The following is a 25,743-nucleotide window of genomic DNA, read 5'->3' on the forward strand; positions in this document are numbered from 1 at the left end:
ATGTTAACCGGCTCGTTTCAGCGTTAATTCGACTCGCCTTTCATCTCGTCGCCAGTTTGTTCACGGCGAACGCGAATCGGCGCGCATGCTCCTGCGAGAGGAGCACTTCTCGGAAGCGTGATTCGTCGAAGGCTGCAGAAATCGCTGTACCTGTTGCTGCGCTAACAATCGTCGTGGCGACCGCGAAAGGAGAAACGCATCGGTCGGGTCGCAGCGACCGGTCGCGCGTGTTGCGTCGTCGGATCGACCGGTCACGCGGTCCGTGCACGCTCATTTTCGAGAGTACTATCGATCTAGCAGCCGCGGGCCGTGCTCCTATCAATTATTCCCGCCTCGATCTTAATAATTCAGAGCGGCTCGGCCGAGGCGAAAGCGGACGGCTCGGCAATCCGAGGCTCGAGCAGCTCGCTCCCGATTCGTGTTCCTCGACCGTTTAACAAAGCTTCTGAGAACGTGGCTGTGTTCGCGCAACCATCAGCCCCCGCTCCCCCCGTCCCCTCAGCCACGCGATTCCCCCGCTGTTGCTCCGTTCGTACGCGGCTGCAACTTTCTTGCACCCGAGCTGCACCCCGCGCCCCGTCACCCGGGTGTTTCAACGGACGAAAATTCTATCGCGACTGCAACCGTCGTCTTCCAGGGCCTCGTAGACCTCTTACGAACGACCGCCGCAACTGCAACAACTGTTCTTTCTTTCCTTGGTTCTGGAACTTTCCAACGAGCTCTGCTATAATTGGTTCGAGTTTCAGAATTTTTCCAGCTACCCGTTTCAGATTCTGTCGAACGTCTTCGCAGACGTTCGAACGAATTTTTCCACGGTTTACAGGAGCTCGTTTCGCTGCTCGAACGTCGCAGGAAATCGGAAATAGCCGGAGGAGGGGTTCCGTCGCGAGAAAAGAACGCAGGAATAGAACGCGGACACGTGCCTCTCGAGGACTGATACACTCCGATTCGACTAATCACACGTGTTTCTTCTCTACGACGCGTTCTCCTTCTCATTTTCCATGTCGGAATCGGCGACGAACGCTCGTCGACTGGAATTGCCACACCGCGGGAATTACAAGACGCGGGACTTCGGGCTCCCTGCAATTTGCACGGCGCCTCTGAAAATTACTAGCACCGTGACCCCTTCGTCCTGTTCCATCTTCTAGACGCAGTCGTTTTCATCGCCACGTGTCCGCCGGAGTCCGTAGAATTTCCCGTTTGTTTTTATTGATTCGCCGAAACCGTGATTTTTTGAGCGCCAAAAATGTGTTCCCGGGACACTGGACCACGTGTCGAAGGCTTCTCGGTGTAACGTTCGAAGATCGTGGCGTTGTCTTTCTGTTGACGATCTGATTATGCGATTTAATCTGTCTACTTATCGGCTACCTCTGAGCTCGCGCGATGTGATTATGCATTTGCCATACTTTGACGAGTTTGGCACGTGATGGGGATTTCTCGGAAGTTTCTGTTAAGTGTGAACATTATTCCGGTTTTTTTATGTCGAAATAAGATTCTGTTATCTTGAATGCTTGATATTTAAGCATTCGACTAAACGCAGGCATACAATAAATATGAATTGTCTTCTTTCTTCTTCAAAATTATTACAATCGAAAAACTTCTAATCATTGCAGCTGCGAAGAAAATGGTGCGGCAAGAGGTTAACCATACGTTAAGCATTAGAAACTAAACTGAAATAACGGGAGAAATAATATATATATATGTGTGTGTGTGTGTGTGTGTGTGTGTGTCTCGCAATCCAAAAGTGGCGGGTTCCTCAGGTCATTAGAAACAACTTTTCCCTTTGCAAAAATTTTCTCCGAGGCACCGTTAACGAGTTATCAACGAAAAACAGTGACCAATGAGAGGCGAGCTCAGCCGGCGCGAGAGCGACCGAGCCAATGAGCGGAACTGGGCTTCGTGCGCCGGTTGGCTGGGCCGCCTCGCGTCAGCCGTACTCGATTCTTATTGGTCACTGTTTTTCGTTAATAACTCGTTAACGGTGCCTCGGAGAACATTTTTGCAAAGGAAGAAGTTGCTTCAAATGATCCGGGGAACCCGCCATTTCCAAATTGCGAGACATTTTTGGGACACCTAGTATATATTGTCGACGTTTGGTGAGGTACATCGTCGAATTACCTGCTCGCCCGTTCTTTATCTCGACATTCGTTCTCAAAGGGTTCATCGATCGCAAGATCGAAGTCACTTGGAAGCGTTCGTTAAAATTTTCCGGAGGCTCGCGAGTCCACGGATCCATCGGAAGGATACGATAATTGAAGGGAGCCCGATAATTCCGGGAAAGAGGCGTCCCAGAAAGGGGGAAAAGCCGAGGGAGCGAGGCAGTAGGTTGTCGAAACGGAGATGTTCGATCGGCCACGGCGGAAGTTCGCCATTAAAAATCGTGCATTATTCGATTATTCTCGTTACACGGCCGGAATGAAAGGGATCGGGGGCTCGTGGTCCGCGTGGCGTTCTCAAAAGAATTTAAAGAGCACTTGAGAGGGTTCCCTGGAACATCCTCGCGAATGCGGCGTCGATCGATCAAGAACATATTCCGCGGCGCGTTCTGCAAATTCAGCAGCAAAGGCTTCCTTTTTATTTTTAGAACGACGAAAACCGCGGAGCCGCGGTGCAACCAAAGAGAAGCCGGTGTCCTTTCTCCCGTACGCACGGAATTCTGCTGCGCCAGCGAGGAGAGGAGAGGCTAAAAAACGAGAGAGAAAGAGAGAGAGAGAGCGTTCTCCTCTCCGCCTAAACGGCCTGGAAAACTCGTCTGTACAGTCTCGCAAACGTGCCCGACATTCTTAAAGGCGGGTCGCGGTTGAATAGAGAATCAAGGTCCGCTGAATAGGACCCAATTTCCCGGCGATACTCTTCGATGCAACGGCGCAACGGAAGGCGATCCTCGCCGCGAATTATTGCATTACCGGTCCGGGCTGATTGCACTTTCCCGCGAGGACGGGGATCCGCGTTGCGAAAGTCTCCGCGGCTAATGCAGTCAATTAGCGCGTCGCATGCTCGCGACGGCCATTAACGGCCGACACGTTTCCGAGGATCGGCCATTGAATCGGGAAAATTCGAGGATGATCGCCGTTCACGACTGTTCCCTAGACCCAATCGTTACCTGGAACCCTATCGCGCGATCCGGCACCGAGATCTTCTAACCCTTCTAACCCTCGCGCGCGCGACGTTCAGCGATCGTTCGCTGTTCGATGCCGATTTTTACGCGTCGCTCGGCGTGTCCGCGGATTATTGTTATTCAACGCGGCCGACGATGCGATCGCACACCCGAATAAAACCTGCTTCGAGGTTTCTCCGATGGCAACCGGCTAACCCGTTTCTTCTTGCTTGCTTTTCAGGTTGGCAGCGCAAGAGGCGGCACAAAGGGACCCTGGATACGCGAGTCAGTTCAGGAGAAGGCCGAGGTTGGCCGGACTGAGTGGTCTCGGTGACTGGACTAGCTTTGGAGGGGAGGTAAGGGCCGGAGCTTGCAAAAGCTCCGTCTGAGATACTCGTTAATTGCGGCTTCTCGCGGCCCCGTCTCGCCCACGCGGCTCCTTCTGAATTACGCGTGACGAGCTCACCCCGAGCTCGCCGCCGAGGGATCAGCCCGCCGAGACGCGGGCCTACTCGCGCTGCTCGACTAAACTCCACACACACACACACACAGACTTCACGGAAACACGTTCGCGTTCGTTCAGAAACGCGGGGCGAGCTCCGCTTCGCGGAAATGTCTCGGGATTCGTTTCATTTTTCGAACCGATTCGCGGGCATCGTCAGTCCGACGGCGCGTAACGATGCGTACCCTCGCGATAAATGCGACTTTTTTAGTCGACACGGAAGCATTGGGCAATTTCGACTTCGAATTACCTTCGCAGAGAAGTATCGTTCGATCGAAAGCATGCTTGCCATAGAATATAAACGGGCGAGTAGTGGGGAGAGCGCGCGCGGGATTGGACGCTCGATAACTAGCCGCCGGCCTTAAGATGCCCCGGGGCCCGAAAGTCGCGCGCATATCGAGCGGTCGTTGCACCAGGCCACCCCAGAAGCAACTGAAATTTTCAGAAAAAGAGGGCGAGAATATATAAGGGGAGGATATATAAAGTAAAAGTACCTATTATCGCGCGAGTCGCTCAGTTGTGACAATACGATAAGAAATAGAACATACGAAAATGGATGTAAAAATTCTGTCCATATTTTTTAACTAATACTAACTTTTACTCTAATACTAACTAATACTAAACTACTACTAATTTTTAACTTTAATACTAAATAATATAAAATAAATATAAATAAAATATAAAATATAAAATATAAAATATAAAATATAAAATATAAAATATAAAATATAAAATATAAAATATAAAATATAAAATATAAAATATAAAATATAAAATATAAAATATAAAATATAAAATATAAAATATAAAATATAAAATATAAAATATAAAATATAAAATATAAAATATAAAATATAAAATATAAAATATAAAATATAAAATATAAAATATAAAATATAAAATATAAAATATAAAATATAAAATATAAAATATAAAATATAAAATATAAAATATAAAATATAAAATATAAAATATAAGTATATAAATATTTCGCTGACGAAACGAAAAATATATTCAACAACGAGCACTTTTAATTCTAACAGAATCGACGAGCGTTCCATAATAGGTACTTTGATCTTAGGATCCAGGAGAATCTCCAGAGGACGTTGTTCGCGGGTTGGCCCGGTGTGTGTAGGGAAATAACGTGTGATAAAAAGGTTGAAGGGATGTCCTGAAGAGGAACTGGTGGTCGTGAACAGGTACCTGGTCTGGTGGACATGGCGCCAGGCCGGGATCAGGGCGGAGGGGCGGGTGGCGGTGGGGGAGGCGGCAAGGGCACCACGTCGTTGTTCATCCTTTCGGAGGATAACTGCATCCGGAAGCATACCCGGTTCATAATCGAGTGGCCGCCCTTCGAGTACGCCGTCCTGCTCACCATCATCGCCAATTGCGTGGTCCTCGCCCTCGAGGAGCACCTGCCCAAGCAGGACAAGACCATACTCGCGCAGAAGCTCGAGGCCTCCGAAATCTACTTCCTCGGGATCTTCTGCGTCGAGGCGAGCCTCAAGATCCTCGCCCTTGGCTTCGTCCTCCACCGTGGCTCCTATCTGCGCAACATCTGGAACATCATGGATTTCTTCGTCGTGGTGACCGGGTGAGACCACTATTTTCTAATATTTTTACGCGTCCACCCACGTTTTTGTTTTCGACCCTCTTTCTTTCTCCCTTCTCTGTCTTTATACCGTGCCGATGAAGAACTACCAGGTGCTCGTGCGGCCATTTGTCCTTTTCGATTTGTAAACAACCAGAAATTATTCTTCCAAGTTGGATTAGAAAGGCTTCTCCTTTAAACGTTCTATCGTCAATTATACTGCATCGATGTCTCGAAGGAGTAATTCCAGTAGATGCAATGATTTGAATTTGAGAATGAATATGAGAAAGGAAATCTGACCGGTTAACGCTAAAACTAGGACAAAACGCGACTGACATACACTGTTTTTTTTAATAATGACGAGGTTACGTTTATTTGTTGCAATCTTTGCTATTGTACAGCGTGTCCAAAAAAATGTCTCGCAATTCGGAAACGGGGAGGTTCTTGAGATCGTTTGAAGCACCTTTCTCCTCAGCGAAAATGCAATCCGCGGCTTCGTTTACGAGTTATTAACGAAAAACGCTGACCAATGAGCGGCGAGCTCTCGTGGCGCGAGGCGGTCGAGCCAATCGGCGGAACTGCGCTTCGTCCGCTGGTTGGCTCGACTGCCACGCGCCGCCTCGCGCCGGCCGAGCTCACCTCTCATTGGTCACCGTTTTTCGCTAATAACTCGTTAACGGTGCCTCGGAGAACATTTCTGTAAAGGAAAAAGTCGCTTCAAATGACCTCAGGAACCTCCCATTTTCGTATTCTTGATTACCGAACTATTAAAAATTTGCTCACGAACGCAATCGTTGAATTGAAAAATCGGGAACAATTAATTTCGAGCTGTCCGACAGTTCCAGCGTGAAACGGTCGCTTTCCGAAGTCCTAGCAACCGCACGAACACCTTGTATATAGGCACACACGTGTACAGGGTGAGTCGTGAAGAGCAGTTCGAATATTTCTCCCGAGGTTGAAGATAAAGGGAATTGTCCGGGGAGAATGAATAATGGATCGGCCACGAACGGACTCTCTCGAACGGTCTCTTTTATTTTCAATTCCAGAGGATAACACTCTGTTGGTCGCGGCTCACCCGGTACATCTCATATCTTGTATACCGATGTGTCTCTCAGTCTCTCCTTCTCGAAAAGTATCTTCCACTCGTTCTCGTTCACTGAGATTCGGTTTCTCAGTCACGCGGTTCGTCATGGTAGAAGGGACCTGCGTTATCGAACCCCTGCAAGCCTCGATTTTTAGCGAAGACACACTCGCTGGCCGAGTCGGCGAGAATCCTCCGTGTTCGCCTCGATCTCGAGAGTCGCAGAACAGACGCGCTACAGTCTCGCCGGGATAACGATCGCCGATCGCGACCGATGTGGGAGAATCTGCAGCCTGTCAGCTGTCTCAAGAAATCACGAAAACTTCCGCGTAGATCATCTGCACGGTTCTCGCTAATTAAAATTGAAACGAGCACTGCGCCGGCAGTTGAAAATTTCGCAGAACTTTCCCCCCGCGATTTCCTGGAACTTTTATCGCAATTCCATGGAACTTTTTCTTCGGCCGCAGTTCCCGCGGAACCTCGCGATTTCGTAGAATTTTTTCGCGATTCCGTCGAGCGTGGAATCGCCGACTGGCAGCGCGTGTGTGTTGAATTTGTGCCGATCGGAGAACACGGACCACAGGCAGCGAGCATCGAAACAGAGGGGACGCCGGTGAAAATTCGTAGAATCCGTTCATCGTGGCTGGGCCCTCTCGTGTGTGGTCACGACTATACGATCTTTCGTTCCCTCCCTCGTTTTCTCCTCCGAACAGACGAACGACCCGCGTTCTTGCTCTCCGCTATATTTTCTCTCTATCTCTCCGCATCACTCCGTTTCTATCACTCTGCCCCCGCTGTCACGCCTGTCTGTCTATCTCGTCCGTGAAAGACCGTCTACCAGTGAACGGGACGGGCGCTACCGACCGATAAATCGCGGAGCCCCTAACGATCGACGCACGTTGCCGCTGCGCGAAGCGGTCGTTTGGAGAGGAAAACAGTGGACGAGGAGAATGTTACGGTCAGGTCTGATCGACTCCCTAACGAGTTAACTTCGCGCCCCCGTGCCTAATTGTTTCGGGAGTGAACGAACCCCGCGATCGAGCAATCCGTTGCCCTAACCCCCCCTCACCCACGATACGTCGCGTTCGCCGCGAGGTATCCTGTCCTGGGAGGAAGGCCTGTCCTCCTCCTCGATCGTCGTCGCGAGAACCAGATCGCGGGGAAGAGGATCGACGTAAGATCCAGGATCGTCCGAAAATCCGTGATCGAGAAAGCAGAAATACATTTTGCTTTTAAATCGTTCCGCGATCCGGATTTATTTATTTTTACATTTATATAGAATATTTGTAATATAATTATTATATTATGTATAATTATTATTATATTATATCTATTTTTTATATATATTTATATATATTTATTATATATATTATATATATTTATATATATTTATTATATATATTATATATATTTATATATATTTATTATATATATTATATATTATTATATATATTTTTTTACTATTATATTATTATTACATTAATTATTATTATTATTATATTATATATAATTTATATTTATATTTATTTAGAAGCCGCGATTGAGTCGATATTTAGTGCGAAAACAATTAAACATTATAATGAACGCGTCAAGCGCCGGGTCAGTGGGCAGCGATCAAAGACGCGCGATTAAGAAAATTATGTTCTTCCAATAATAAATTTCCGATCATTTGGAGATCGTAGAAGAGTGTACGCGAGTGTTGCTCGTTACCGAAAGAAATGTTCCACGAGTCTCGTTACGCCGAACCGGAATGGGACGACGAAACAGGCTCGGCGCAGAAACGGTTTGTAACAGAGAAGGCGACGGATTAGGAAGGGTTCATCGATCGAGGGGGTCGGAAGGGCGTTTCTCCGAGCGGGCGCTTAAGATTTAAGGAAAAAATAAAAAATAAAAAAAAACCGCGCCGATCGGTGTCAAAGGCCGAGCAGATAGATTCTAGAGTAATCCTTGGATTAGGTCGATGACCGTGTTCGCCGAAACAAACGTGGACGTCGACCTGCGTATGCTACGTTCCTTCAGGGTCCTCAGACCGCTAAAGCTGGTTTCGAAAATTCCAAGTGAGTCAGTCACGCAGTTCCTGCGGAACGGCAGAAAATGCGAACGCAATAAGTAAACAGTAATATACAGAGTGCAGTAACAGAGAACAGTCGAGCAGCAGATTATCTAAACTATACTATCTAAGCCCCCTTATATTAACACCCCCTGGCAGTTGTTTCCCTGGCAGTTTTTTGTGTGCGTTCGACTAGTCTCCTTAGTTTAAAACTGTTCCTTGATTAAGAAACCAAGTCACACTTAGTTCGTCGACCATTTAGTTTCTCTTTTCTCTGTCTGTCTGTCTGTCTTTTTAAACTGTATCTGTCTCTCTTTCTATCTCTATCTCTGTCTGTCTGAAATAACTCTCTCTCTCTCTCTCTCTCTCTCTCTCTCTCGCTTTAGTTGACACGTTGGTTTGGGTCGACGTTTTTAGCTCCGAGATACAGAGCATCGAGCTAACTCTTTAATTACATTTTCTCTTTCTCTTTCTTTATTTCTCTCTCTCTCTCTCTCTCTCTCTAGGCTCTTTCTCTCTCTCTCTAGGCTCTTTCTCTCTCTCTCTAGGCTCTTTCTCTCTCTCTAGGCTCTTTCTCTCTCTCTTTCTCTCTCTCTCTCTCTATCTCTATCTCTATCTCAGTATAATACTTCTGACACATACTTTCATCTATTTATCTCTGCCTCTTAATCGTTATTAATGCTCCGCTTCAGTTCTCTCTGTCCTTTTTAGTTCCTTTTTAGTTCCGTTTTTAGTTCGTTTGATTTTTCTTTTTCTGTCTCTTTTTTTTGTCTGGAGCGATTCGTACGATTATTTATCTTGTGGATTTGGTTTGTCGAGTTTGTCCCTTACGTTGATTTGATTACCACCGTTTACTATACTTAGAGGCTATGGGTGTATTAGATCAGTTGATTGACGCTAGATGATCGTTGACAGTTGATGATCGATATATTACTTGATACATGATATATCTATATTTTATATTATTACATTCTGTGTCTACGTGTTTGCGTAATTCGAGTGTCTATTATACATATATATATACATACATATACATATAATATATATCTATGCGTAATTATATACTCTACATATATATATTATATATATTCTACCGCCTCTATAGAGGACTTGCGTGAACTAGTCGCTAGAAAGTGTTCCATTGCGTTTACTTGTTCTATCTTCTGTCATTTTTGTTCAGTTTTAATGCACACGTTGTTCATTATTTAGAGACTTCCGGAGTCGAGATCAGACACGCATACACAACACACAAGCACATACATACACACACACGCACACGCACACACGCTACATCCATCCACACACACGCACACAGCAGTCATTCATTCACACGTCGAATCGTCGAGGCAACCGACGATCTATCATCGGGGAGAAAAGAAAAAGTATACGAACAAAAAACGATATACTTGATTTCGCTTTTCCATACGCGATCTCTTCCGTTTCGTCGATTCGTACATGGAATCAGAACTGAGAAAATGAAGGCGTTCAAACACGGGAGAACAAATTGGAAACGACTTGAGTAGCATTCTCTCATCTCTCTAACTATTCTCCTTCTCTCTTTCTCTCTTTCTCGCTCTGTCTTTGACTCTATTTCTCTCTCTCTCTTTCTTTCTCTCTTTCTTAATATTTCTCTCTTTCTCTCTCTTTCTCTCTGTCTCTTTCTCTCTCTCTCGAGGAAAACGATTTTGTTCACCGCCGTCGATTGTTGTTCGCACGCTGACACGAAACGACCACACAACGACTTACCGGCCTGCGGGTGTCTCTATACTTAGCAGTCTCTATCTTTAGCTACAGTCACTGTTTGATAGAATTGACTAATAAATTGGTAAATAGGTACTAGGTGTTCTAGAGCAGTAACGTATTCGAGCGAGCTCGTGTTTGCTAGAGAGTCGTACCTTTAGACGCCCTCGAGAGACCGTGTCATCGTCCCTCGGAATCGTAGATCTCACCGAGGTATCCTCTCTCTCTCTCTCTCACTCTCTCTCTCTATTTCTCTCTCCATCTCACTTTCTGTCACTCTGTCTCTCTTTCTCACCAACTTCCCTTTCACTATCGATCCTCGAAGCTTCTATCTTTCTCTCTCTCTCTCTTTCTCTCTCTTTCTCTCTCTCTGTCCATCTCTCACCTTCGACAGACTATCTCGTGTGACATGTATGCGAGTGTGCGGCCGCGCGGGAGGAAACTCGTGATCACCGGAAGTGATTCGAAATCCTTCGAACCATTTTCCCCTCGGTGGAACCCACGGGTCTCGTTTCTCCGGGGGATTTTCTAATCGTGGGAATCACGTTAATCCTTCGTTGTTGTTTTTTACCGTTCCGTTCGCGCGGTCCGATCGATCGTTCGCACAGTGGGAAACCATTTCAGCGTGCTCTCGCGATCTGGATAACCGAAAACGAACCGAACCGGGTTCGATGTCTCCCGCACTTATCCCGTCTCGTCACGGTTCTCGCGCGTTCTCAACGTTCCCCGCGGATCTTCCATTTCCCGGACAAGATCGCATCGACAACAGATCTCGGTGTTGCACGTCGAATTAATTTCAATTCGAATCGAACCTCGCCGCCACTGTGCAACCATCATAATCGGGCTCGCTTCGACAGAAATTGGCCGTTGCAGAAAACATCGAAGGCACGAGAATGCTTAAAAACCGTGCTTGGACGAGTCGGCTGAGATATTCAGCTGCGACACATATACATATATATTGTTGTTCTCATCGTAGATGCGAGAAAAAAGCGCGAAGAAAAAGGACCATATCCGCGTCGACTATTTCGCTCTTGAACGCGTCTCTTTCCCGCGTCGTTAAAATCGAAGACACCTCAGCTGAAGATCTTGGCCAACTCGCGCTCGGACATCGGCCGATTAAATCGACGCTCGACCGATCCAATTAGTCAAATCCAACTAGTCACCGATTCCGTCACCGATTCCGAAGGAGCGATCGGTCGTCCACCCGGACGACAACCGAAGGTCTGAGATGCGAGTGTGAACTTCCTTCCCCCGTGTGTGTCCCGATGCAGACGCTCTTTTAGACGACCGCCCCCCTGACAATTGATTCCCTCCGAGATCGTTCCGGCCCCTCTCAGCGGCCAGTTCGACGTTCGATCCGGCGACGCGCCGATTCGATGAGCCGATCCGAAGAACGGCCCGCGGTGTCCCCGGGCCCCCATTGTCTTCGGAATCCAGCCGGTGGGCCGGACTTCGGCGGTCGATCGAACGGTCGATCGCGGCGGACGATCGCCCGAATCTGGCCGCGCAGCCAGCAGCGTTTAGCCGCTTAGAGCGAGACCCCTGTCCGGCTGGCATAGTCTGCGAACAACCTGGGAATGTAGAGAAGTACAGCGTTGTTGGAAACCGAGCAGTTGCCTTATCCACCCCTCGCCGATGCTCAGCGACGTAGCCTAGAACCGAAGAAGACGTAGCGGATTTCGATCGTCGTTCTAGCATAGATCCGCAAGTTTTGAACGACGCTGTTCGCAGCGACGATAGCGAAAGAGGAACGAAGACAGCGGTCCCACGGACCAGCTTCGATCCGAATAGAAACTCTGTCTTTACAGCTGCGCGATCGAAGCGTGGAATATCATCTCGTCCGCATTTCCGTGCGAGACCAGCGAAGAAGCACGAATGACGATTCGTGGTTCCGCGAGTTGCCGAAATGATCGACGGTTGATTGGGTGCGCGATTTGACTCGCGATCGACTCGAGACGCGACTTTGTTTCAACGTTATTCCAGGATATTTCACGCTTCGATCGAACGCGCGTCTATCTACAGTAGTTTCTCCTTTAATTTGCGTTCTGATTGCGCACAGAAATGGACTATCTGGGAAGAGCAGATGCGATTATTCGAGCATTCTGGTTCGTTTTTACAGTCGCCGATTCAGTGAACAGGTATAAAATCGAGACGCGAGGCTCGAACAATCGAATCTTCTCTCCCGAAAATCGTTCATTTTTGTGTTCAATTTGAGCGCGAATTAGGGAGAAATGATCAACCTCGCTGTCTCTCCCCGCCTTCTATAACTTTCTCTCTTTCTCTCTCTGTCCTCTCTCTCTCTCTCTCTCTCTCTCTCTTACTATTACTCTCTCTCTCTCTCTCACTCAGTCTCTCTCTCTATCTCTCACTCTCTCTCTTCCCATCCAGAACTCCTCCGGGTTTAGGCGATAGTACGCTAGTTAACCACATAGTTGTGTAGCTTAAGTACTTAAGTAGCGTGAGTATTAGTGTAATAGAGTAGTAAGTAGTAAAGTGTGGCGGGGTGTGTGTGTTTTGGGGCAGGTTCATCACGGCGTTCTCGCAAGGCATAGACTTGGATATGGATCTGCGCACGTTGCGTGCGATACGCGTGTTGCGACCGCTCAAACTTGTCTCCGGCATACCGAGTGAGTAGCGTTTCAATACAATCGGCCGTCGAATCCAGCCGAAACGATCGGGATATAACGCAATATTACCGATATATATATACATACAATTATTTAATCGATGCCTCGTCTCTTCTCGTTTCTCCTCTTCCGATCACCGCCGCGATTACGCGCGCGCTGACTCGTTCCGTTCGCTCGGCGATGTCGACGAGGATCGCCGAGATCGATGGGTGATGAAGGAAGGGAGAGTGGGATGTAAGAAAAAGCTCGGGGATTGACATGGGGGAACGATCGGGAATATATATATATATATAAATGTATATAATATATAAATCGGCGGCCGAAAGGCAGGAAAGAGAAGAGACGGCGAAGCCGATGGAAAATGAAAGAGAAAACGAAAGGTTCGGTGCTCGAGGAACGCGCTCGGCGTGAATCGGAGAACCTTCCGGCGGGTCCGGGGATTCGGATACTTCGTGGATCGACTGGATCCGCTGTCTTGTCGCCTCGGAACGCTCGCGTTTCGCGTGTCGATCGCGTTGTTCCGGGCGTCGAAGTTTCGTAGTTATCAGTGGTAGTAAGTTTATTGCAAGTATATATATATTTCTATATCTCTCTATATATACATATATATCTATATTATCTATATATTATTCTACATACATACATATATATCTATACACGTAGATGCCTTGCAACGTTAGAACGATTATGTTGTTTTTATGTAGCACCACCCAAATAGATATACATTTTGAGAGTGCTGTATGCTGTGTCCATTGTAACCGACGAAGTATCCCAATTGTTTGGCCGCCGGATCGTTCGCGATCGTCTTCGACCTGTCAAAAATTCGCGGATCTAAAGTCGCTGAAATTACGCCAATGGATGATACGGTAAAAGCGACGATCACGACGACGACGACGTCGCGTTGGAACGCGGTTGAGAAGCGCGGTGTGCTCGCGAGCGCGATTTCCCCGAGCAGCGACGGCGAGGAAAAACGGTGAACCGGGATAAAGAATCCGGGACGGGATATACTATATACTGTTCCTACGGGGAGAAAATCGATTCGATAGTACGCGCGATAATCGCTCGAAGACGGGCGGTGGTAGGGCCTAATTACTCCTCGGCAACTTTTTGCGAACAGGTCTCCAGGTGGTGCTCAAGTCTATCATCAAGGCGATGGCCCCGCTTCTGCAGATCGGCCTGCTGGTGCTCTTCGCCATCGTGATATTCGCCATCATCGGCCTCGAGTTTTATTCGGGAACCCTGCACAAAACGTGTTACAGCATCAGGGATATCCGTGAGTACACGCGACACCGCGTTCCCCCTTCGCACCCTGGGCGCCCTGCACCTTGCACGGTGCAGCCTGTGAATCGCGATAGTGCACTTCGACCCTTTCGAGATGGCTGTGACGATTCGTCTTGTAACGTAGACTCGAAGCAACACTTTTATAGTTTTAGTGGTATTTTAACACGAACTTGTACAATGAGCTTGTGTTTGTTAAAAAATGTCATGTTCGTATATTTCTGTATTCTTCTCCTTCGTATATTTCTATTTCTAAATTCTTTTAGAATTTAATTTTCTTGGTCCTTTCTTGTTCTGACATTTCGCAAAATTCAACTGATTCGGTGCAATTTGTCAAAAGTTGTTCGCTTTTGAAAGTCCCCTTGCGTACCATCAACTTGTAATAGTTGCTCAATAGTTTACTTGCTCAATTTGTAATAGTAACTATTACACTATTACAAATTGAGCTATTGAATACTGCCTAATATAACTGTGGCTTTAATTTAAAGAACGAATAAGACACTGGTCTTTTTGCATGCAAGAAGAAGAAGAAGAAGAAATATTATATTACTGAACGCGTAAATATCGATGACGAGAGAATAGAATCTTATTCCGATTTAAAAGAACGAAATATAATATAATATAATATAATATAATATAATATAATATAATATAATATAATATAATATAATCTCCACAATTAACAGATTAACGCTAAAAATCTCTGTCGCGAGTCGCGCGTCGCACACGTCGCAGTCCAACGACGGATCGAATAGTCTCGAAAGGGTTAATTTTCGCGGTTTCTTTCCGTGGCGACGCGCAACAAGTTTCAGATTCGAATGGCTGCAAAGTGAATTAGCACCGCGCGATTTACGGTTCGCACCTGCAAATTAGAAGCTCGTTTGCGCGAGAATCGTTGTCCGGGGGGGAGGAGCAATCGTGTCGAACGTGCCCTACGAGAAAGTCCGGGAGCGTTCGCGACGAATTTTCGGCGAACGGACACTGACGAGGGTTCTGTTTGTAGATTTTATCGTGAAGGAGGGCGAACAGGCGAGCCCGTGTAACACGGACAACAAATCCGAGGCGCCGTTCGGGGCCCACGTGTGCGACGCAAACGTCTCGACGTGCATGGATCACTGGGAGGGACCAAACTTCGGCATCACCAGCTTCGACAACATCGGATTCGCCATGCTCACTGTCTTCCAGTGCATCACTATGGAGGGCTGGACTGCCATATTGTACTGGGTAAAGCAAGAGATATGTCCTTCAGTGTTAAATGAACGGATGATCTTTCACTCTTTCACTCTTTCGCTCTCTCTCTCTATCCCTTTCTTTCTCTCTCTTTTCCTCTTTCTCTCTGTTCCTCTTTCTCTCTTTCTCTGTGTCTTTCTTTATGTTTCATTCGCTGTTTCGTACGTTCGATTCGAAGAGTCGTCGGCCCGACAACAACATTAATCTTTCTCTCACTTTCTCTCTTTCTCAATGTCGTACCCTGTCCGATCTTGCCTGTGCCATTTTCACTCTGCCCCCCCCCCCGCTCCGCATACTCTCGATCTAAATGTGTGAACACTGACCGTTTCTGTCGACCATTCGTACCATTTCTGTGTCGTGTTCTATTCTCTCTCTCTCTCGCTCTTTCTTTCTTTATCTCCCTATCTATCTATCTATTTGTCTCTCTCTTTCTTTATCTCCCTATCTATCTGTCTATCTGTCTCTCTATCTATCTATCTATCCGTTTCTCTCTTTCTTGATCTCTCTATCTATCTATATATCTATCTGTCTCTCCCATTCTTTATCTCCCTATCTATCTATCTATCTATCCGTCTCTCTCTTTCTTTATCTCTCTATCTGTCTATCTATCTATCTGTCTCTCCCTTTCTTTATCTCCCTATCTATCTATCTATCTATCTATCCGTTTCTCTCTTTCTTGATCTCTCTATCTATCTATATATCTATCTGTCTCTCCCTTTCTTTATCTCCCTATCTATCTATCTATCTATCTATCCGTCTCTCTCTTTCTTTATCTCTCTATCTATCTATCTATCTATCTGTCTCTCCCTTTCTTTATCTCCCTATCTATCTATCTATCTATCTATCCATCTATGTATCTGTCTGTCTATCTATCTATCTATCTATCTATCTATCTATCTATCTATTTATCTATCTATCTGTCTGTCTATCTCTCTTTACCTATCTTTACCTATCTGTGTTTGGCCGATGACAGTTTGGCTTCCGTCGTTTCTTGTTCGTACACTGGGACGAAGAAGAGAAGCGCTTGCAAGATGTTTAACAGCTCTAACACTGACGTATATGTTCACCTTGCTCAGTATAACACTGTCAGTTTCAGCCCTCTTTGCAAATCTTGGTGTTTACCGTGTATATGACATATACATATATGTATATATGCATCTGTGCCGTCTGCGAACCGCCGTCCATAATTATCCGGCCACCCCCGAGTCACGTTTTTTTTCGGACACTGCACATCCCGTCGTTCACTCGTTTTCTTCTCTCTCTGTCTCTCTTTGTCGCATACGTGTACACGCGAACACAGAATCTACGCAAAGCTCGCGAAAAATCTTTCGTTACAGTAACAAAATCATTCCGTGACCTGCACGCGCGGTGTTCGCATACTCGTGGACGGTCGCGCGCACGCGAACGCAGGGATATGCATATACATAGACCTTTCTGCGCTTCGTTCCCTCGGAATCCGAAGAGAACAACAGCTCCGGCGATGCTCTCGCCGACAGATCGATTCTCTTCCGGTTCCGATCGCGCGCCGATACGATCGCGAATACGTAATGATCGCATCGATGGCGCATCCCAAGGGAAACGGCGGCACGCGACGGAACGAGCCTTTGAACGGCGCGGGAACGGGATCACAGCTCGGAGAAAACGAGCGATCCTCATCGAATCGCGTCTCTCGCCTGCCGCCGTTTCCGGCAAAGAAAAAAAGAAAAAAAGAAAGCGAAACGATCTAGGGATCCGCGCGTAAATCACGCCGGTGTGACCCGTGACCCCGATCGTCGGCGTCGACGCGTCTAGATACGGGCTTCACGCGGCTCTGGTGAAATTTTGCAGACAAACGACGCTCTTGGCAGCACGTACAACTGGATTTACTTTATACCATTGATCGTCCTTGGCTCATTCTTCATGCTGAACTTAGTTCTCGGTGTTCTGAGCGGGTGAGTATTCTCCATTCAGCCTGTCCGATCCAAATGAAAAAAGTTCGAGACGCGCGATATCCAACCGTTCTCCCACCCCTCGATCCGCCGCATTTTTATTGCCGATGCAGCCCAGCCAGCGATCCTTGTTTTCAATTTGTATAGCACTCGGTAGTTACCGGATTCGATAGAAGATGTACGATACGATAAATTGATCCGATACGTTCGGATATTCTTCTCTTGGCATTCGACTGCCGTCGATTCCGAATGTTTTTGTTCGGAACTGTCCGAATCGCGTCTGTGCTGGACAGTTCTGGTAGCAGTATTTGGTGCAATGTGCCGGAATGTTTTATCTGGATTTTTTAGCTGGAATGTTAGGGATCGCGACTAGACTGCAGATGTTACGCGTTTATGATGAAATACGAAATAGATGCGAAACGTAGCAGCGTTGGAGAATTGATTCATTTATGTAGTTTTTTACCGGAAAGATCTATTAGCAGAATTGTGAAATATGAATCGTATTAAATCGAGGTGCAAACTCCTTTGTCCAAGCGTACATTGTTAATTGAAAATGATGAAAACTCTGAATAAATCCAGTTTATAGTCGTTCTCATAAAGTGACGCGCTTTAGTCATTTTTTAGAACTCGGTTGGTTCGGTATTAAAAACTTCACCTGCAAGTTTGAACTATCAAAATCGATTCAGCCCAATTTTTAAAAATATTTTGTCATAATTATATTATTAACACAGTTTATCCTATTGATATTAATAATAAAGCATATCATCACCGATACTTAGCTGACAGAATTATATAAAACTTAATTTCTAAAAATTAATTCTTGCACTAAACCATTATGATTTCTTAATTACATCAAGATTCGCAAGACGTAAGAATGCTGAAAAAGATAACCGATGCAACTGTGCTTTAGAACTCAAATTTAATCGAACGAAATAATTCAATTTCGTGAAATATTTGCGATTTTGGCGCGACCGAGAAAGTGTCGAAAGAACAAATGAACCGCGTAATCAGCTGCCGCGTCTCGCGATTACCGCGGACAATTGTAATGTTCCAAAAATATCTGCAGTCTCGTGCTTTTAATGCGGTCGAGAAGAAACGGAACGAATGCACGTTGCAACCCGGTATTTTCGGGACCGTTTCGAGCGCGGATTTCAGCTCGTTCCTCGAGAAACGGGATACAAGTAGTTCCTGCTGGTCTGCATCGCGACGTGTTTCCCAGGACCTCCGCCCACGATTTCTCGGGCCACCCCCTACCCCTCCCCCCTTACCCGGCCGATCTGTATTTCTTTCTTTTTCCGTCAGGGAGTTTTCTAACGAACGAACACGCGTCGAGAGGCGGGCGGCTTATCAGAAAACAAAGAGAAAACATCTGTTCACGACTGCGTTCAGTGCCTACTTAAAGTGGATCACTCAAGCAGGTCTCGAAACGATCGATCTTTTCCCTCGAGTTTGTCGCCCCGGTAGCCCGTTGTTTGTCCGCATCCAGAGACGATTCTCCGACCATGCACCGGGTGTCCCGCGAACAAACCGATCCAAGAATTTCATACGAACGTCGCCGACGTCGCGAACTTCTCCTCCGAGTCAACGTTCCGGAACTATTCAGAATATATTTCCCGCGAAATATACAGGGTGTCCCAAAAATGTCTCGCAATTCGAAAGTGGTGGGTTCCTCGGGTCGTTTGAAGCAACTTTTTCCTTTACAAAAATTTTCTCCGAGGCACCGGTAGCGAGTTATTAACGAAAAACAGTGACCAATGAGAGGCGAGCTCGGCTGGCGCGAGGCGACCGAGCCAATGAGCGGAACTGGGCTTCGCGCGCTGGTTGGCTGGGCCGCCTCGCGTCAGCCGTACTCGATTCTTATTGGTCACTGTTTTTGGTTAATAACTCGTTAACGGTGGCTCGGAGAACATTTTTGTAAAGGAAGAAGTTGCTTCAAATGATCCGAGGAACCCGCCATTTCCGGATTGCGAGACATTTTTGGGACTCTCTATATTGGCTCGAGCGTGCTTTCATCGGCTTCTTTTATCGCTGGACATCCTGCGCGAACGTACCGCTGCGATCGGCAGTGCTCCTTCGCGAGAAATTGCGATTCGATTCGCAAACGATAGCTGCTTTTCCATTAATTTCTCAAACCGTGCTCGATAAATCCTGCTAGAATACAGAGGAGACGATTCCGCGTGAATCCATGTGAATTGAAAACGCGAGGTAAATTATCTGTTGCAGGATTCTACCTTTCCGAGATCATTCGACTGTGCACAGTGGCCCACGAAAGCGTTCGTACACCTCTTAAAACGAAATAACTATTTTAAAACTGAACTGAATGACTTGAATCGGTTTTTAGATGACAGAGAAAATAGTCTTTTAGACGATGACTGAAATACCTTCTTTTTTTTAAATTTTGCTATTACTTGGAATGACAAAGAAATAAAGATCTCTCGTTTTAAACTTTTCTATCCGAACCTATAAAATTTTAAAAATGTCTTCCGTAGATCTCGATAACTTATACGCATGTTGAAAACTTCATCGAAATTATTTAATTAACCCTTTGCACTCGAAGCCAATTTAACCGTGAATCTAAAATAATATTTTTCTGACTTATGGTATTTCTATTTTATACGACGAAGTGCATTTTATGCATATGAAACTGAGTCTTGCGATGACTTGTGATGACAGTTACACTTTTAACGATTTTTTAGATTTAAACTCCGTTAATATAAAAAGTGGTTAATATTAACTAATTTTAGTGGTGCCTTAGAGTCATCATTCGAGTGCAAAGGATTAATTATTTGATTTTTTCATTCCAAGCAATAGTAAAATTAAAGAGAAGCTTCTCAGCCATCGTCTAGTAGACCAATCCCTCTGTCATTAAAAAAAAACAAGTTTAAGTCATTTAGTTCAGCTTTCAAAAAGTAATCGCGTTTTCAAAAGTGCACGAACACTTTCGTGGGCCACTGTACAACGCTGTCACGATTTAAATTCGAATCAAAGCCTATCTCGAAAGTAAATCTATGATTGCTGCGAGTCGATAAACGAAGTGCAACGAAATATACGAAAACGCTGCTCCGAAATACAGTAACGTCTCCCTAATTGTCGCCCAAATTGTGCATAAAATTGGACAATTTGGGAAGAGGAGATACGATTATTCGCGCCTTTTCCGTTTTTATAATTATTGACGCTTATATATATATATATATATATATATATATATATATATAATTATATATATATATATTAATTATATATAATATTATATTATATATTATATATATAATATTATATATATATAATTATATATAATATTATATATATAATTATCCGCGCCGTTTTTATAATTATTGACAATCTATAACCATAATAATAAATCGCAAGGCTCGAATAATCGTATCTCCTCTTCCCAAATTGTCCAATTTTATGGACAATCCGAGCGTCACTTAGGGAGACACTACTGTAACAAGAACAGAAGCCGTCGAATTGCACGCGAAAGAAGCTGGTCGGAACGTTGTCGACGCACGCGCAACGTTCGAAGTCAATTATCTCGGAAGCATCCACGTTTTCGTCTCGTTCTTTCACGGAGAGACTCGACTGCCTTTGTGGCGGGAGAGTTTCTGGAGCACCCCGAGCAAACACGGACGCGCCGGTGAAGAGAATCGTGTAGCTGGGTAAACGCTAGTCGCCACCGGTAAAGCCGTGCTTTCCTCGCTCGTAGCGCCAGCAATCTCTCCGAGTTTTTCGTCCTCACTTGGTCCCAGACGTATCGTATCTCCAGCGGCGATAGCGCGCGTAGACGATCCGCGCGCAAATGCCAGCAAACGAATATCCCGATAGAGCGCTCGCTAGAGTAAAGATCCCGCGCGGATACGCTCCGTATCCGCGCGCGAGGACTTCGGGAGGGAGCCTCGCGTAACTCTGTGAAAGTCGGTTTTTTTTTCCACGCGGGGAAAATTGCGCGACCGATATCCTCGCAACTTCCACGGACGGATTAAGGTAAACGTACCTGTTATGAAACACTCGGGGGGTCAGTCGTGTGACCCCTTTCCTGGAACGGTGACGGAAACAATAAGAAATCGACGGATAAATTCACCTCGCGCGAATACCGTTATGTAACAATCGACTGCGAAAAAAGAATGTCCGTTCGAATACGAGATTTTCTATGAACCTGTCCCGATTTATGGAACAGCGGGCAATCGTGTTTCATAATCGATGTTCCTTTCTTGGAACAGGCATTTTAAACGCTCGATTATAATTGATGTGCGATAAGATGTTCGTACTTTACTATTGGGTTGGCAACTAAGTAATTGCCGATTTCAGTTATAGATGTAACTCGCTCCCATTTTTATGATATCTGTAAATGTTATATTATAAAATTATTATTATTATTATTATATAAAATTATTATTAATATTATTATTATTATTATTATATAATAGTATTATTATTATTATTATTAGTTGCCAACCCAATATTTTACTCGTATTATCTTTTACGCATTTTTTTAAAATAAATCTTTCGAAATCCGTTGCGCCAGAAACGTCGATCGACAACGAACACTTCAAGCTCTGTAATTAAATCGGTGACAATCGTATTATCAAGCGTTCCATAACGGGTACATTTACCTTGCACGGAATTTCGGGAAAAAATATCAGCGAGGCTCCCTCGAGAAGGGTGGAGGGCAGATGTGCTGTCCGCCCAAGTAACCGGCCTATCATGTCTCTGTAACGCTTGTAGAGAGTTTGCGAAGGAGAGAGAGAAGGTGGAGAACCGGCAGTCCTTCCTGAAGTTGCGAAGACAGCAGCAGCTCGAGCGTGAACTGAACTGTTACCTGAATTGGATCTGCAAAGCAGGTTAGACCTCTAACACCAGCGCGGGCAGCCTCGATCGTCTATCGATCGCGAGACCGCTCGCGTCGGCCCTATATACGCCCTTCGGGCTGTCCCCTTAAGCTAGAGAATAGAATCGCCCTGGCTTCTCTTTGTCCCCCGCCCCGGTTCCCGATGCATGCCCGCTCCATCGGCGACGTCGATCACTCAACTCTCGCCTTCGCCTTTTCAGAGGAGGTAATACTCGCTGAAGAGAGGACCACGGAAGAGCAGAAGCTGCACATATTAGAAGGTTCGTACGCGGATAAATAGTTTGATTTCATTTTTTTCTTTTGGTTTTTTTTCGGTAGAGATTGTCCTGATCGACGAGACTTGTTTGCTTGTAGGAAGGAGACGAGCCGCTGCGAAGAAAAAGAGGATGAAGAACCTCGGGAAAAGCAGAAGCACGGACACGGAGGAAGAGGAAGGTGATGACGACCAGGACGACGGTGAGTTGCGTTCTTTCCCGAAGAGCCGGGTTCCCCGTAAATTCGACTGTTTTCAATAATAGTCCTGCGACTCGACGAAAGATCACGTTACCTCACCTTCTTGCTTTTATATTCTCGTTTTGTCAGCGTCACAGGTGAATCACCTTTGATGTGTGGCCTGGCGAGCGACACTATTTTTTGAGGACGTTGGTAGACCGCGGAGTTTTTCATTTGTTGCTGAGAAGATGAAGCGCGAGGCAGGGAAACCAGAATGAAGAATTTAAGAACGTCGATGTATTACCGTCGTTTGCTAAAATTATTGTGACAGAGGAAACGATTCTCTCAGTGATAAAACTCGTTGGTTTTTCTATTAGCAGAGATGCGGATAGGGTAGTATAATGATTGTCGAAGAGAAAAAGCATTCGTTGCGCAATGATCGATCAGTTAGTCCAGTTATTAGGATACTGCGCTTTTTGTCCATTTAATTAAGAAATTGGTAGCTCCGATTGGAAGGAGTAAAACATTGTAGAAATAGGAAACTGCGAATCCATGGCTTTGGTTTTACTAAGATGATTAGAGGAAGGAAGAAATTCTAAAATAGTTCTTACTAGCTGCATCAGACAATATTTACTCAGCAGAAATATATCTGCAGTTCAATTATTAGTAGACTGAGTATTTTATAAATTTACTGCAGAAATAGGTAATTGAAATTTCAAATAGCAGAAAAATTGGAAGAACAGAAAAGTGTCGATTCGCGTTACCTTCGACCTGCTAAAATGATTAGTGGAAGGAAAAAATTCTAAAATAGTTCTTACTAGTCGCATCAGACAACATTTACTCAGCAGAAATATCCGCAGTCCAATTACTAGCAGATTGCATATTTTATAAATTTACTACAGAAATATATAATCGAAATTTCAAATACCAGAAAAATTGTAAAAACAGAGAAGCATCGAATCGCGTTACCTTCGACCTGCTAAAACGATTAAAGAAAGGAAAAAATTCTAAAATAGTTCTTACTAGTTGCATCAGACAACATTTACTCAGCAGAAATATCCGCAGTCCAATTACTAGCAGATTGCATATTTTATAAATTTACTACAGAAATAGATAATCGAAATTTCAAATACCAGAAAAATTGTAAAAACAGAAAAGCGTCGATTCACGTTACCTTCGACCTGCTAAAACGATTAAAGAAAGGAAAAAATTCTAAAATAGTTCTTACTAGTTGCATCAGACAACACTTACTCAGCAGAAATATTCGCAGTCCAATTACTAGCAGATTGCATATTTTATAAATTTACTACAGAAATAGATAATCGAAATTTCAAATACCAGAAAAATTGTAAAAACAGAAAAGCGTCGATTCGCGTTACCTTCGACCTGCTAAAACGATTAAAGAAAGGAAAAAATTCTAAAATAGTTCTTACTAGTTCCATCAGACAACATTTACTCAGCAGAAATATCCGCAGTCCAATTACTAGCAGATTGCATATTTTATAAATTTACTACAGAAATAGATAATCGAAATTTCAAATACCAGAAAAATTGTAAAAACAGAGAAGCATCGAATCGCGTTACCTTCGACCTGCTAAAACGATTAAAGAAAGGAAAAAATTCTAAAATAGTTCTTACTAGTTGCATCAGACAACACTTACTCAGCAGAAATATCCGCAGTCCAATTACTAGCAGATTGCATATTTTATAAATTTACTACAGAAATAGATAATCGAAATTTCAAATACCAGAAAAATTGTAAAAACAGAGAAGCATCGAATCGCGTTACCTTCTGCCTGCTAAAACACGATTAAAGAAAGGAAAAAATTCTAAAATGGATCTCTCACTGCTTCTAACAGATGCACAGAATTTTTATTTAGCAGAAAGATCCATCCGTTAGCGCGATTAACAGGTATTAATGGAAGTGTCGCTCGCGAGGCCACCGGCTCCGTAATCCGGTGGCCCATAGGAGAGAGAACGATCTGATTCCGCTTGTTTCAGAGCCAAAGAAAATCCTGAAAGGTAACTACGAACCGTGAGCGCAGCCGACACACTCGATCAGCGGCGCGATAAAGGCTGCGTACTCGTAACATTATTTCTGCAGTTGTTTCTCCGTGTGTGTTTTTTCGTGTGTACTCTTGTGTCTAGGAAAACGTACAAAAAAAAAACAAACAAAAAAACACAACAAACTACTTCGGCACACGCTCGGTACACTCAATCCGCGCCATACACACGTACACGCATACAAGATACACGTATGTACACGCGTAAATTGTAAACAGGTATGCTGCCGCGTAATCGACTTTGCTGCAGAGCATACTTCGCGCGGCCAGAACGCGGAGCATAATTGCTACGTGCTATCCGCAGCGGCGAATTATGCAGCAACGAAAATAGAATTCGGTCTTTCTGGAATCGGTGAAACGAAAGCGCGCGAGCAATAGCGCCGCGCGTCGAGGTTCCGCGCGATGATTCGCCGCTGTCGGATATAAATCAGTGTCAGGATATTTCTTTCTGTCGGTAGTTGTAAATCGTAGATCGCGTTGTTTGGGACTTGCGGCCGAAGACGTCCAAGGCACCGATTAATTTGCCCCGACATCTTTTTAGGAACTGCTTCTGTTGGCTGGTGTCGCTGTACTATCGTCTATATACATATATATGAGCCGTTTATTTTGAAAGTGGCATAAGTCACTTTACCGTAATGAATAGTGGTGATTTTTTCATGTTTATACGAAATTATTTATACCGAGAAAAATATCAGTATCCCGAGATAACGAATACAAGTAAATCTTCTCGGAAATTAGCATCCATATGTTTAAACCTATACCTTTACCGTAATGAATAGTGGTGATTTTTTCATGTTTATACGAAATTATTTATACCGAGAAAAATATCAGTATCCCGAGATAACGAATACAAGTAAATCTTCTCGGAAATTAGCATCCATATGTTTAAACCTATACCTTTACCGTAATGAATAGTGGTGATTTTTTCATGTTTATACGAAATTATTTATACCGAGAAAAATATCAGTATCCCGAGATAACGAATACAAGTAAATCTTCTCGAAAATTAGCATCCATATGTTTAAACCTATACCTTTACCGTAATGAATAGTGGTGATTTTTTCATGTTTATACGAAATTATTTATACCGAGAAAAATATCAGTATCCCGAGATAACGAATACAAGTAAATCTTCTCGAAAATTAGCATCCATATTTTTAAACCTGTTAAAACGCAAACCCTTGAATATATCGACTTAAAAACAAAGTGACTTATGCCACTTTCAAAATAAACGGCTCATATATATATATATGTATTTTTATACGTGTGTTCGTG

General features: G+C 44.7%; 1 protein-coding gene across 24 annotated transcripts in view; it reads left to right on the forward strand.

Moving 5' to 3' along the window:
- The window catches only part of cac (calcium voltage-gated channel subunit cacophony), a 248,293-nt gene that overhangs the window by 157,807 nt on the left and 64,743 nt on the right, over window positions 1-25,743 (forward strand). For 20 of the 24 annotated variants that reach the window (XR_013034615.1, XM_076525756.1, XM_076525755.1 and 17 more), the window contains 9 exons: window positions 3,339-3,453; window positions 4,799-5,193; window positions 12,585-12,688; window positions 13,806-13,961; window positions 14,970-15,190; window positions 17,024-17,127; window positions 21,850-21,965; window positions 22,174-22,233; window positions 22,328-22,429. Coding sequence is in view for 23 of the 24 variants with exons in the window: in XM_076525756.1 (XP_076381871.1) it covers window positions 3,339-3,453; window positions 4,799-5,193; window positions 12,585-12,688; window positions 13,806-13,961; window positions 14,970-15,190; window positions 17,024-17,127; window positions 21,850-21,965; window positions 22,174-22,233; window positions 22,328-22,429 (1,373 nt within the window). In the remaining variant the exon portion in view is untranslated. Of the gene's footprint in view, window positions 1-3,338; window positions 3,454-4,798; window positions 5,194-8,227; window positions 8,329-12,584; window positions 12,689-13,805; window positions 13,962-14,969; window positions 15,191-17,023; window positions 17,128-18,426; window positions 18,543-21,849; window positions 21,966-22,173; window positions 22,234-22,327; window positions 22,430-25,743 lie in introns of those variants that run through there. The other 4 variants (XM_076525766.1, XM_076525764.1, XM_076525751.1 and 1 more) reach the window with 4 other exon arrangements.

This window comes from Megalopta genalis, chromosome 1 (genome assembly GCF_051020955.1).
Source record: "Megalopta genalis isolate 19385.01 chromosome 1, iyMegGena1_principal, whole genome shotgun sequence".
In the NCBI taxonomy this organism is placed as follows: Eukaryota; Metazoa; Arthropoda; class Insecta; order Hymenoptera; family Halictidae; genus Megalopta; species Megalopta genalis.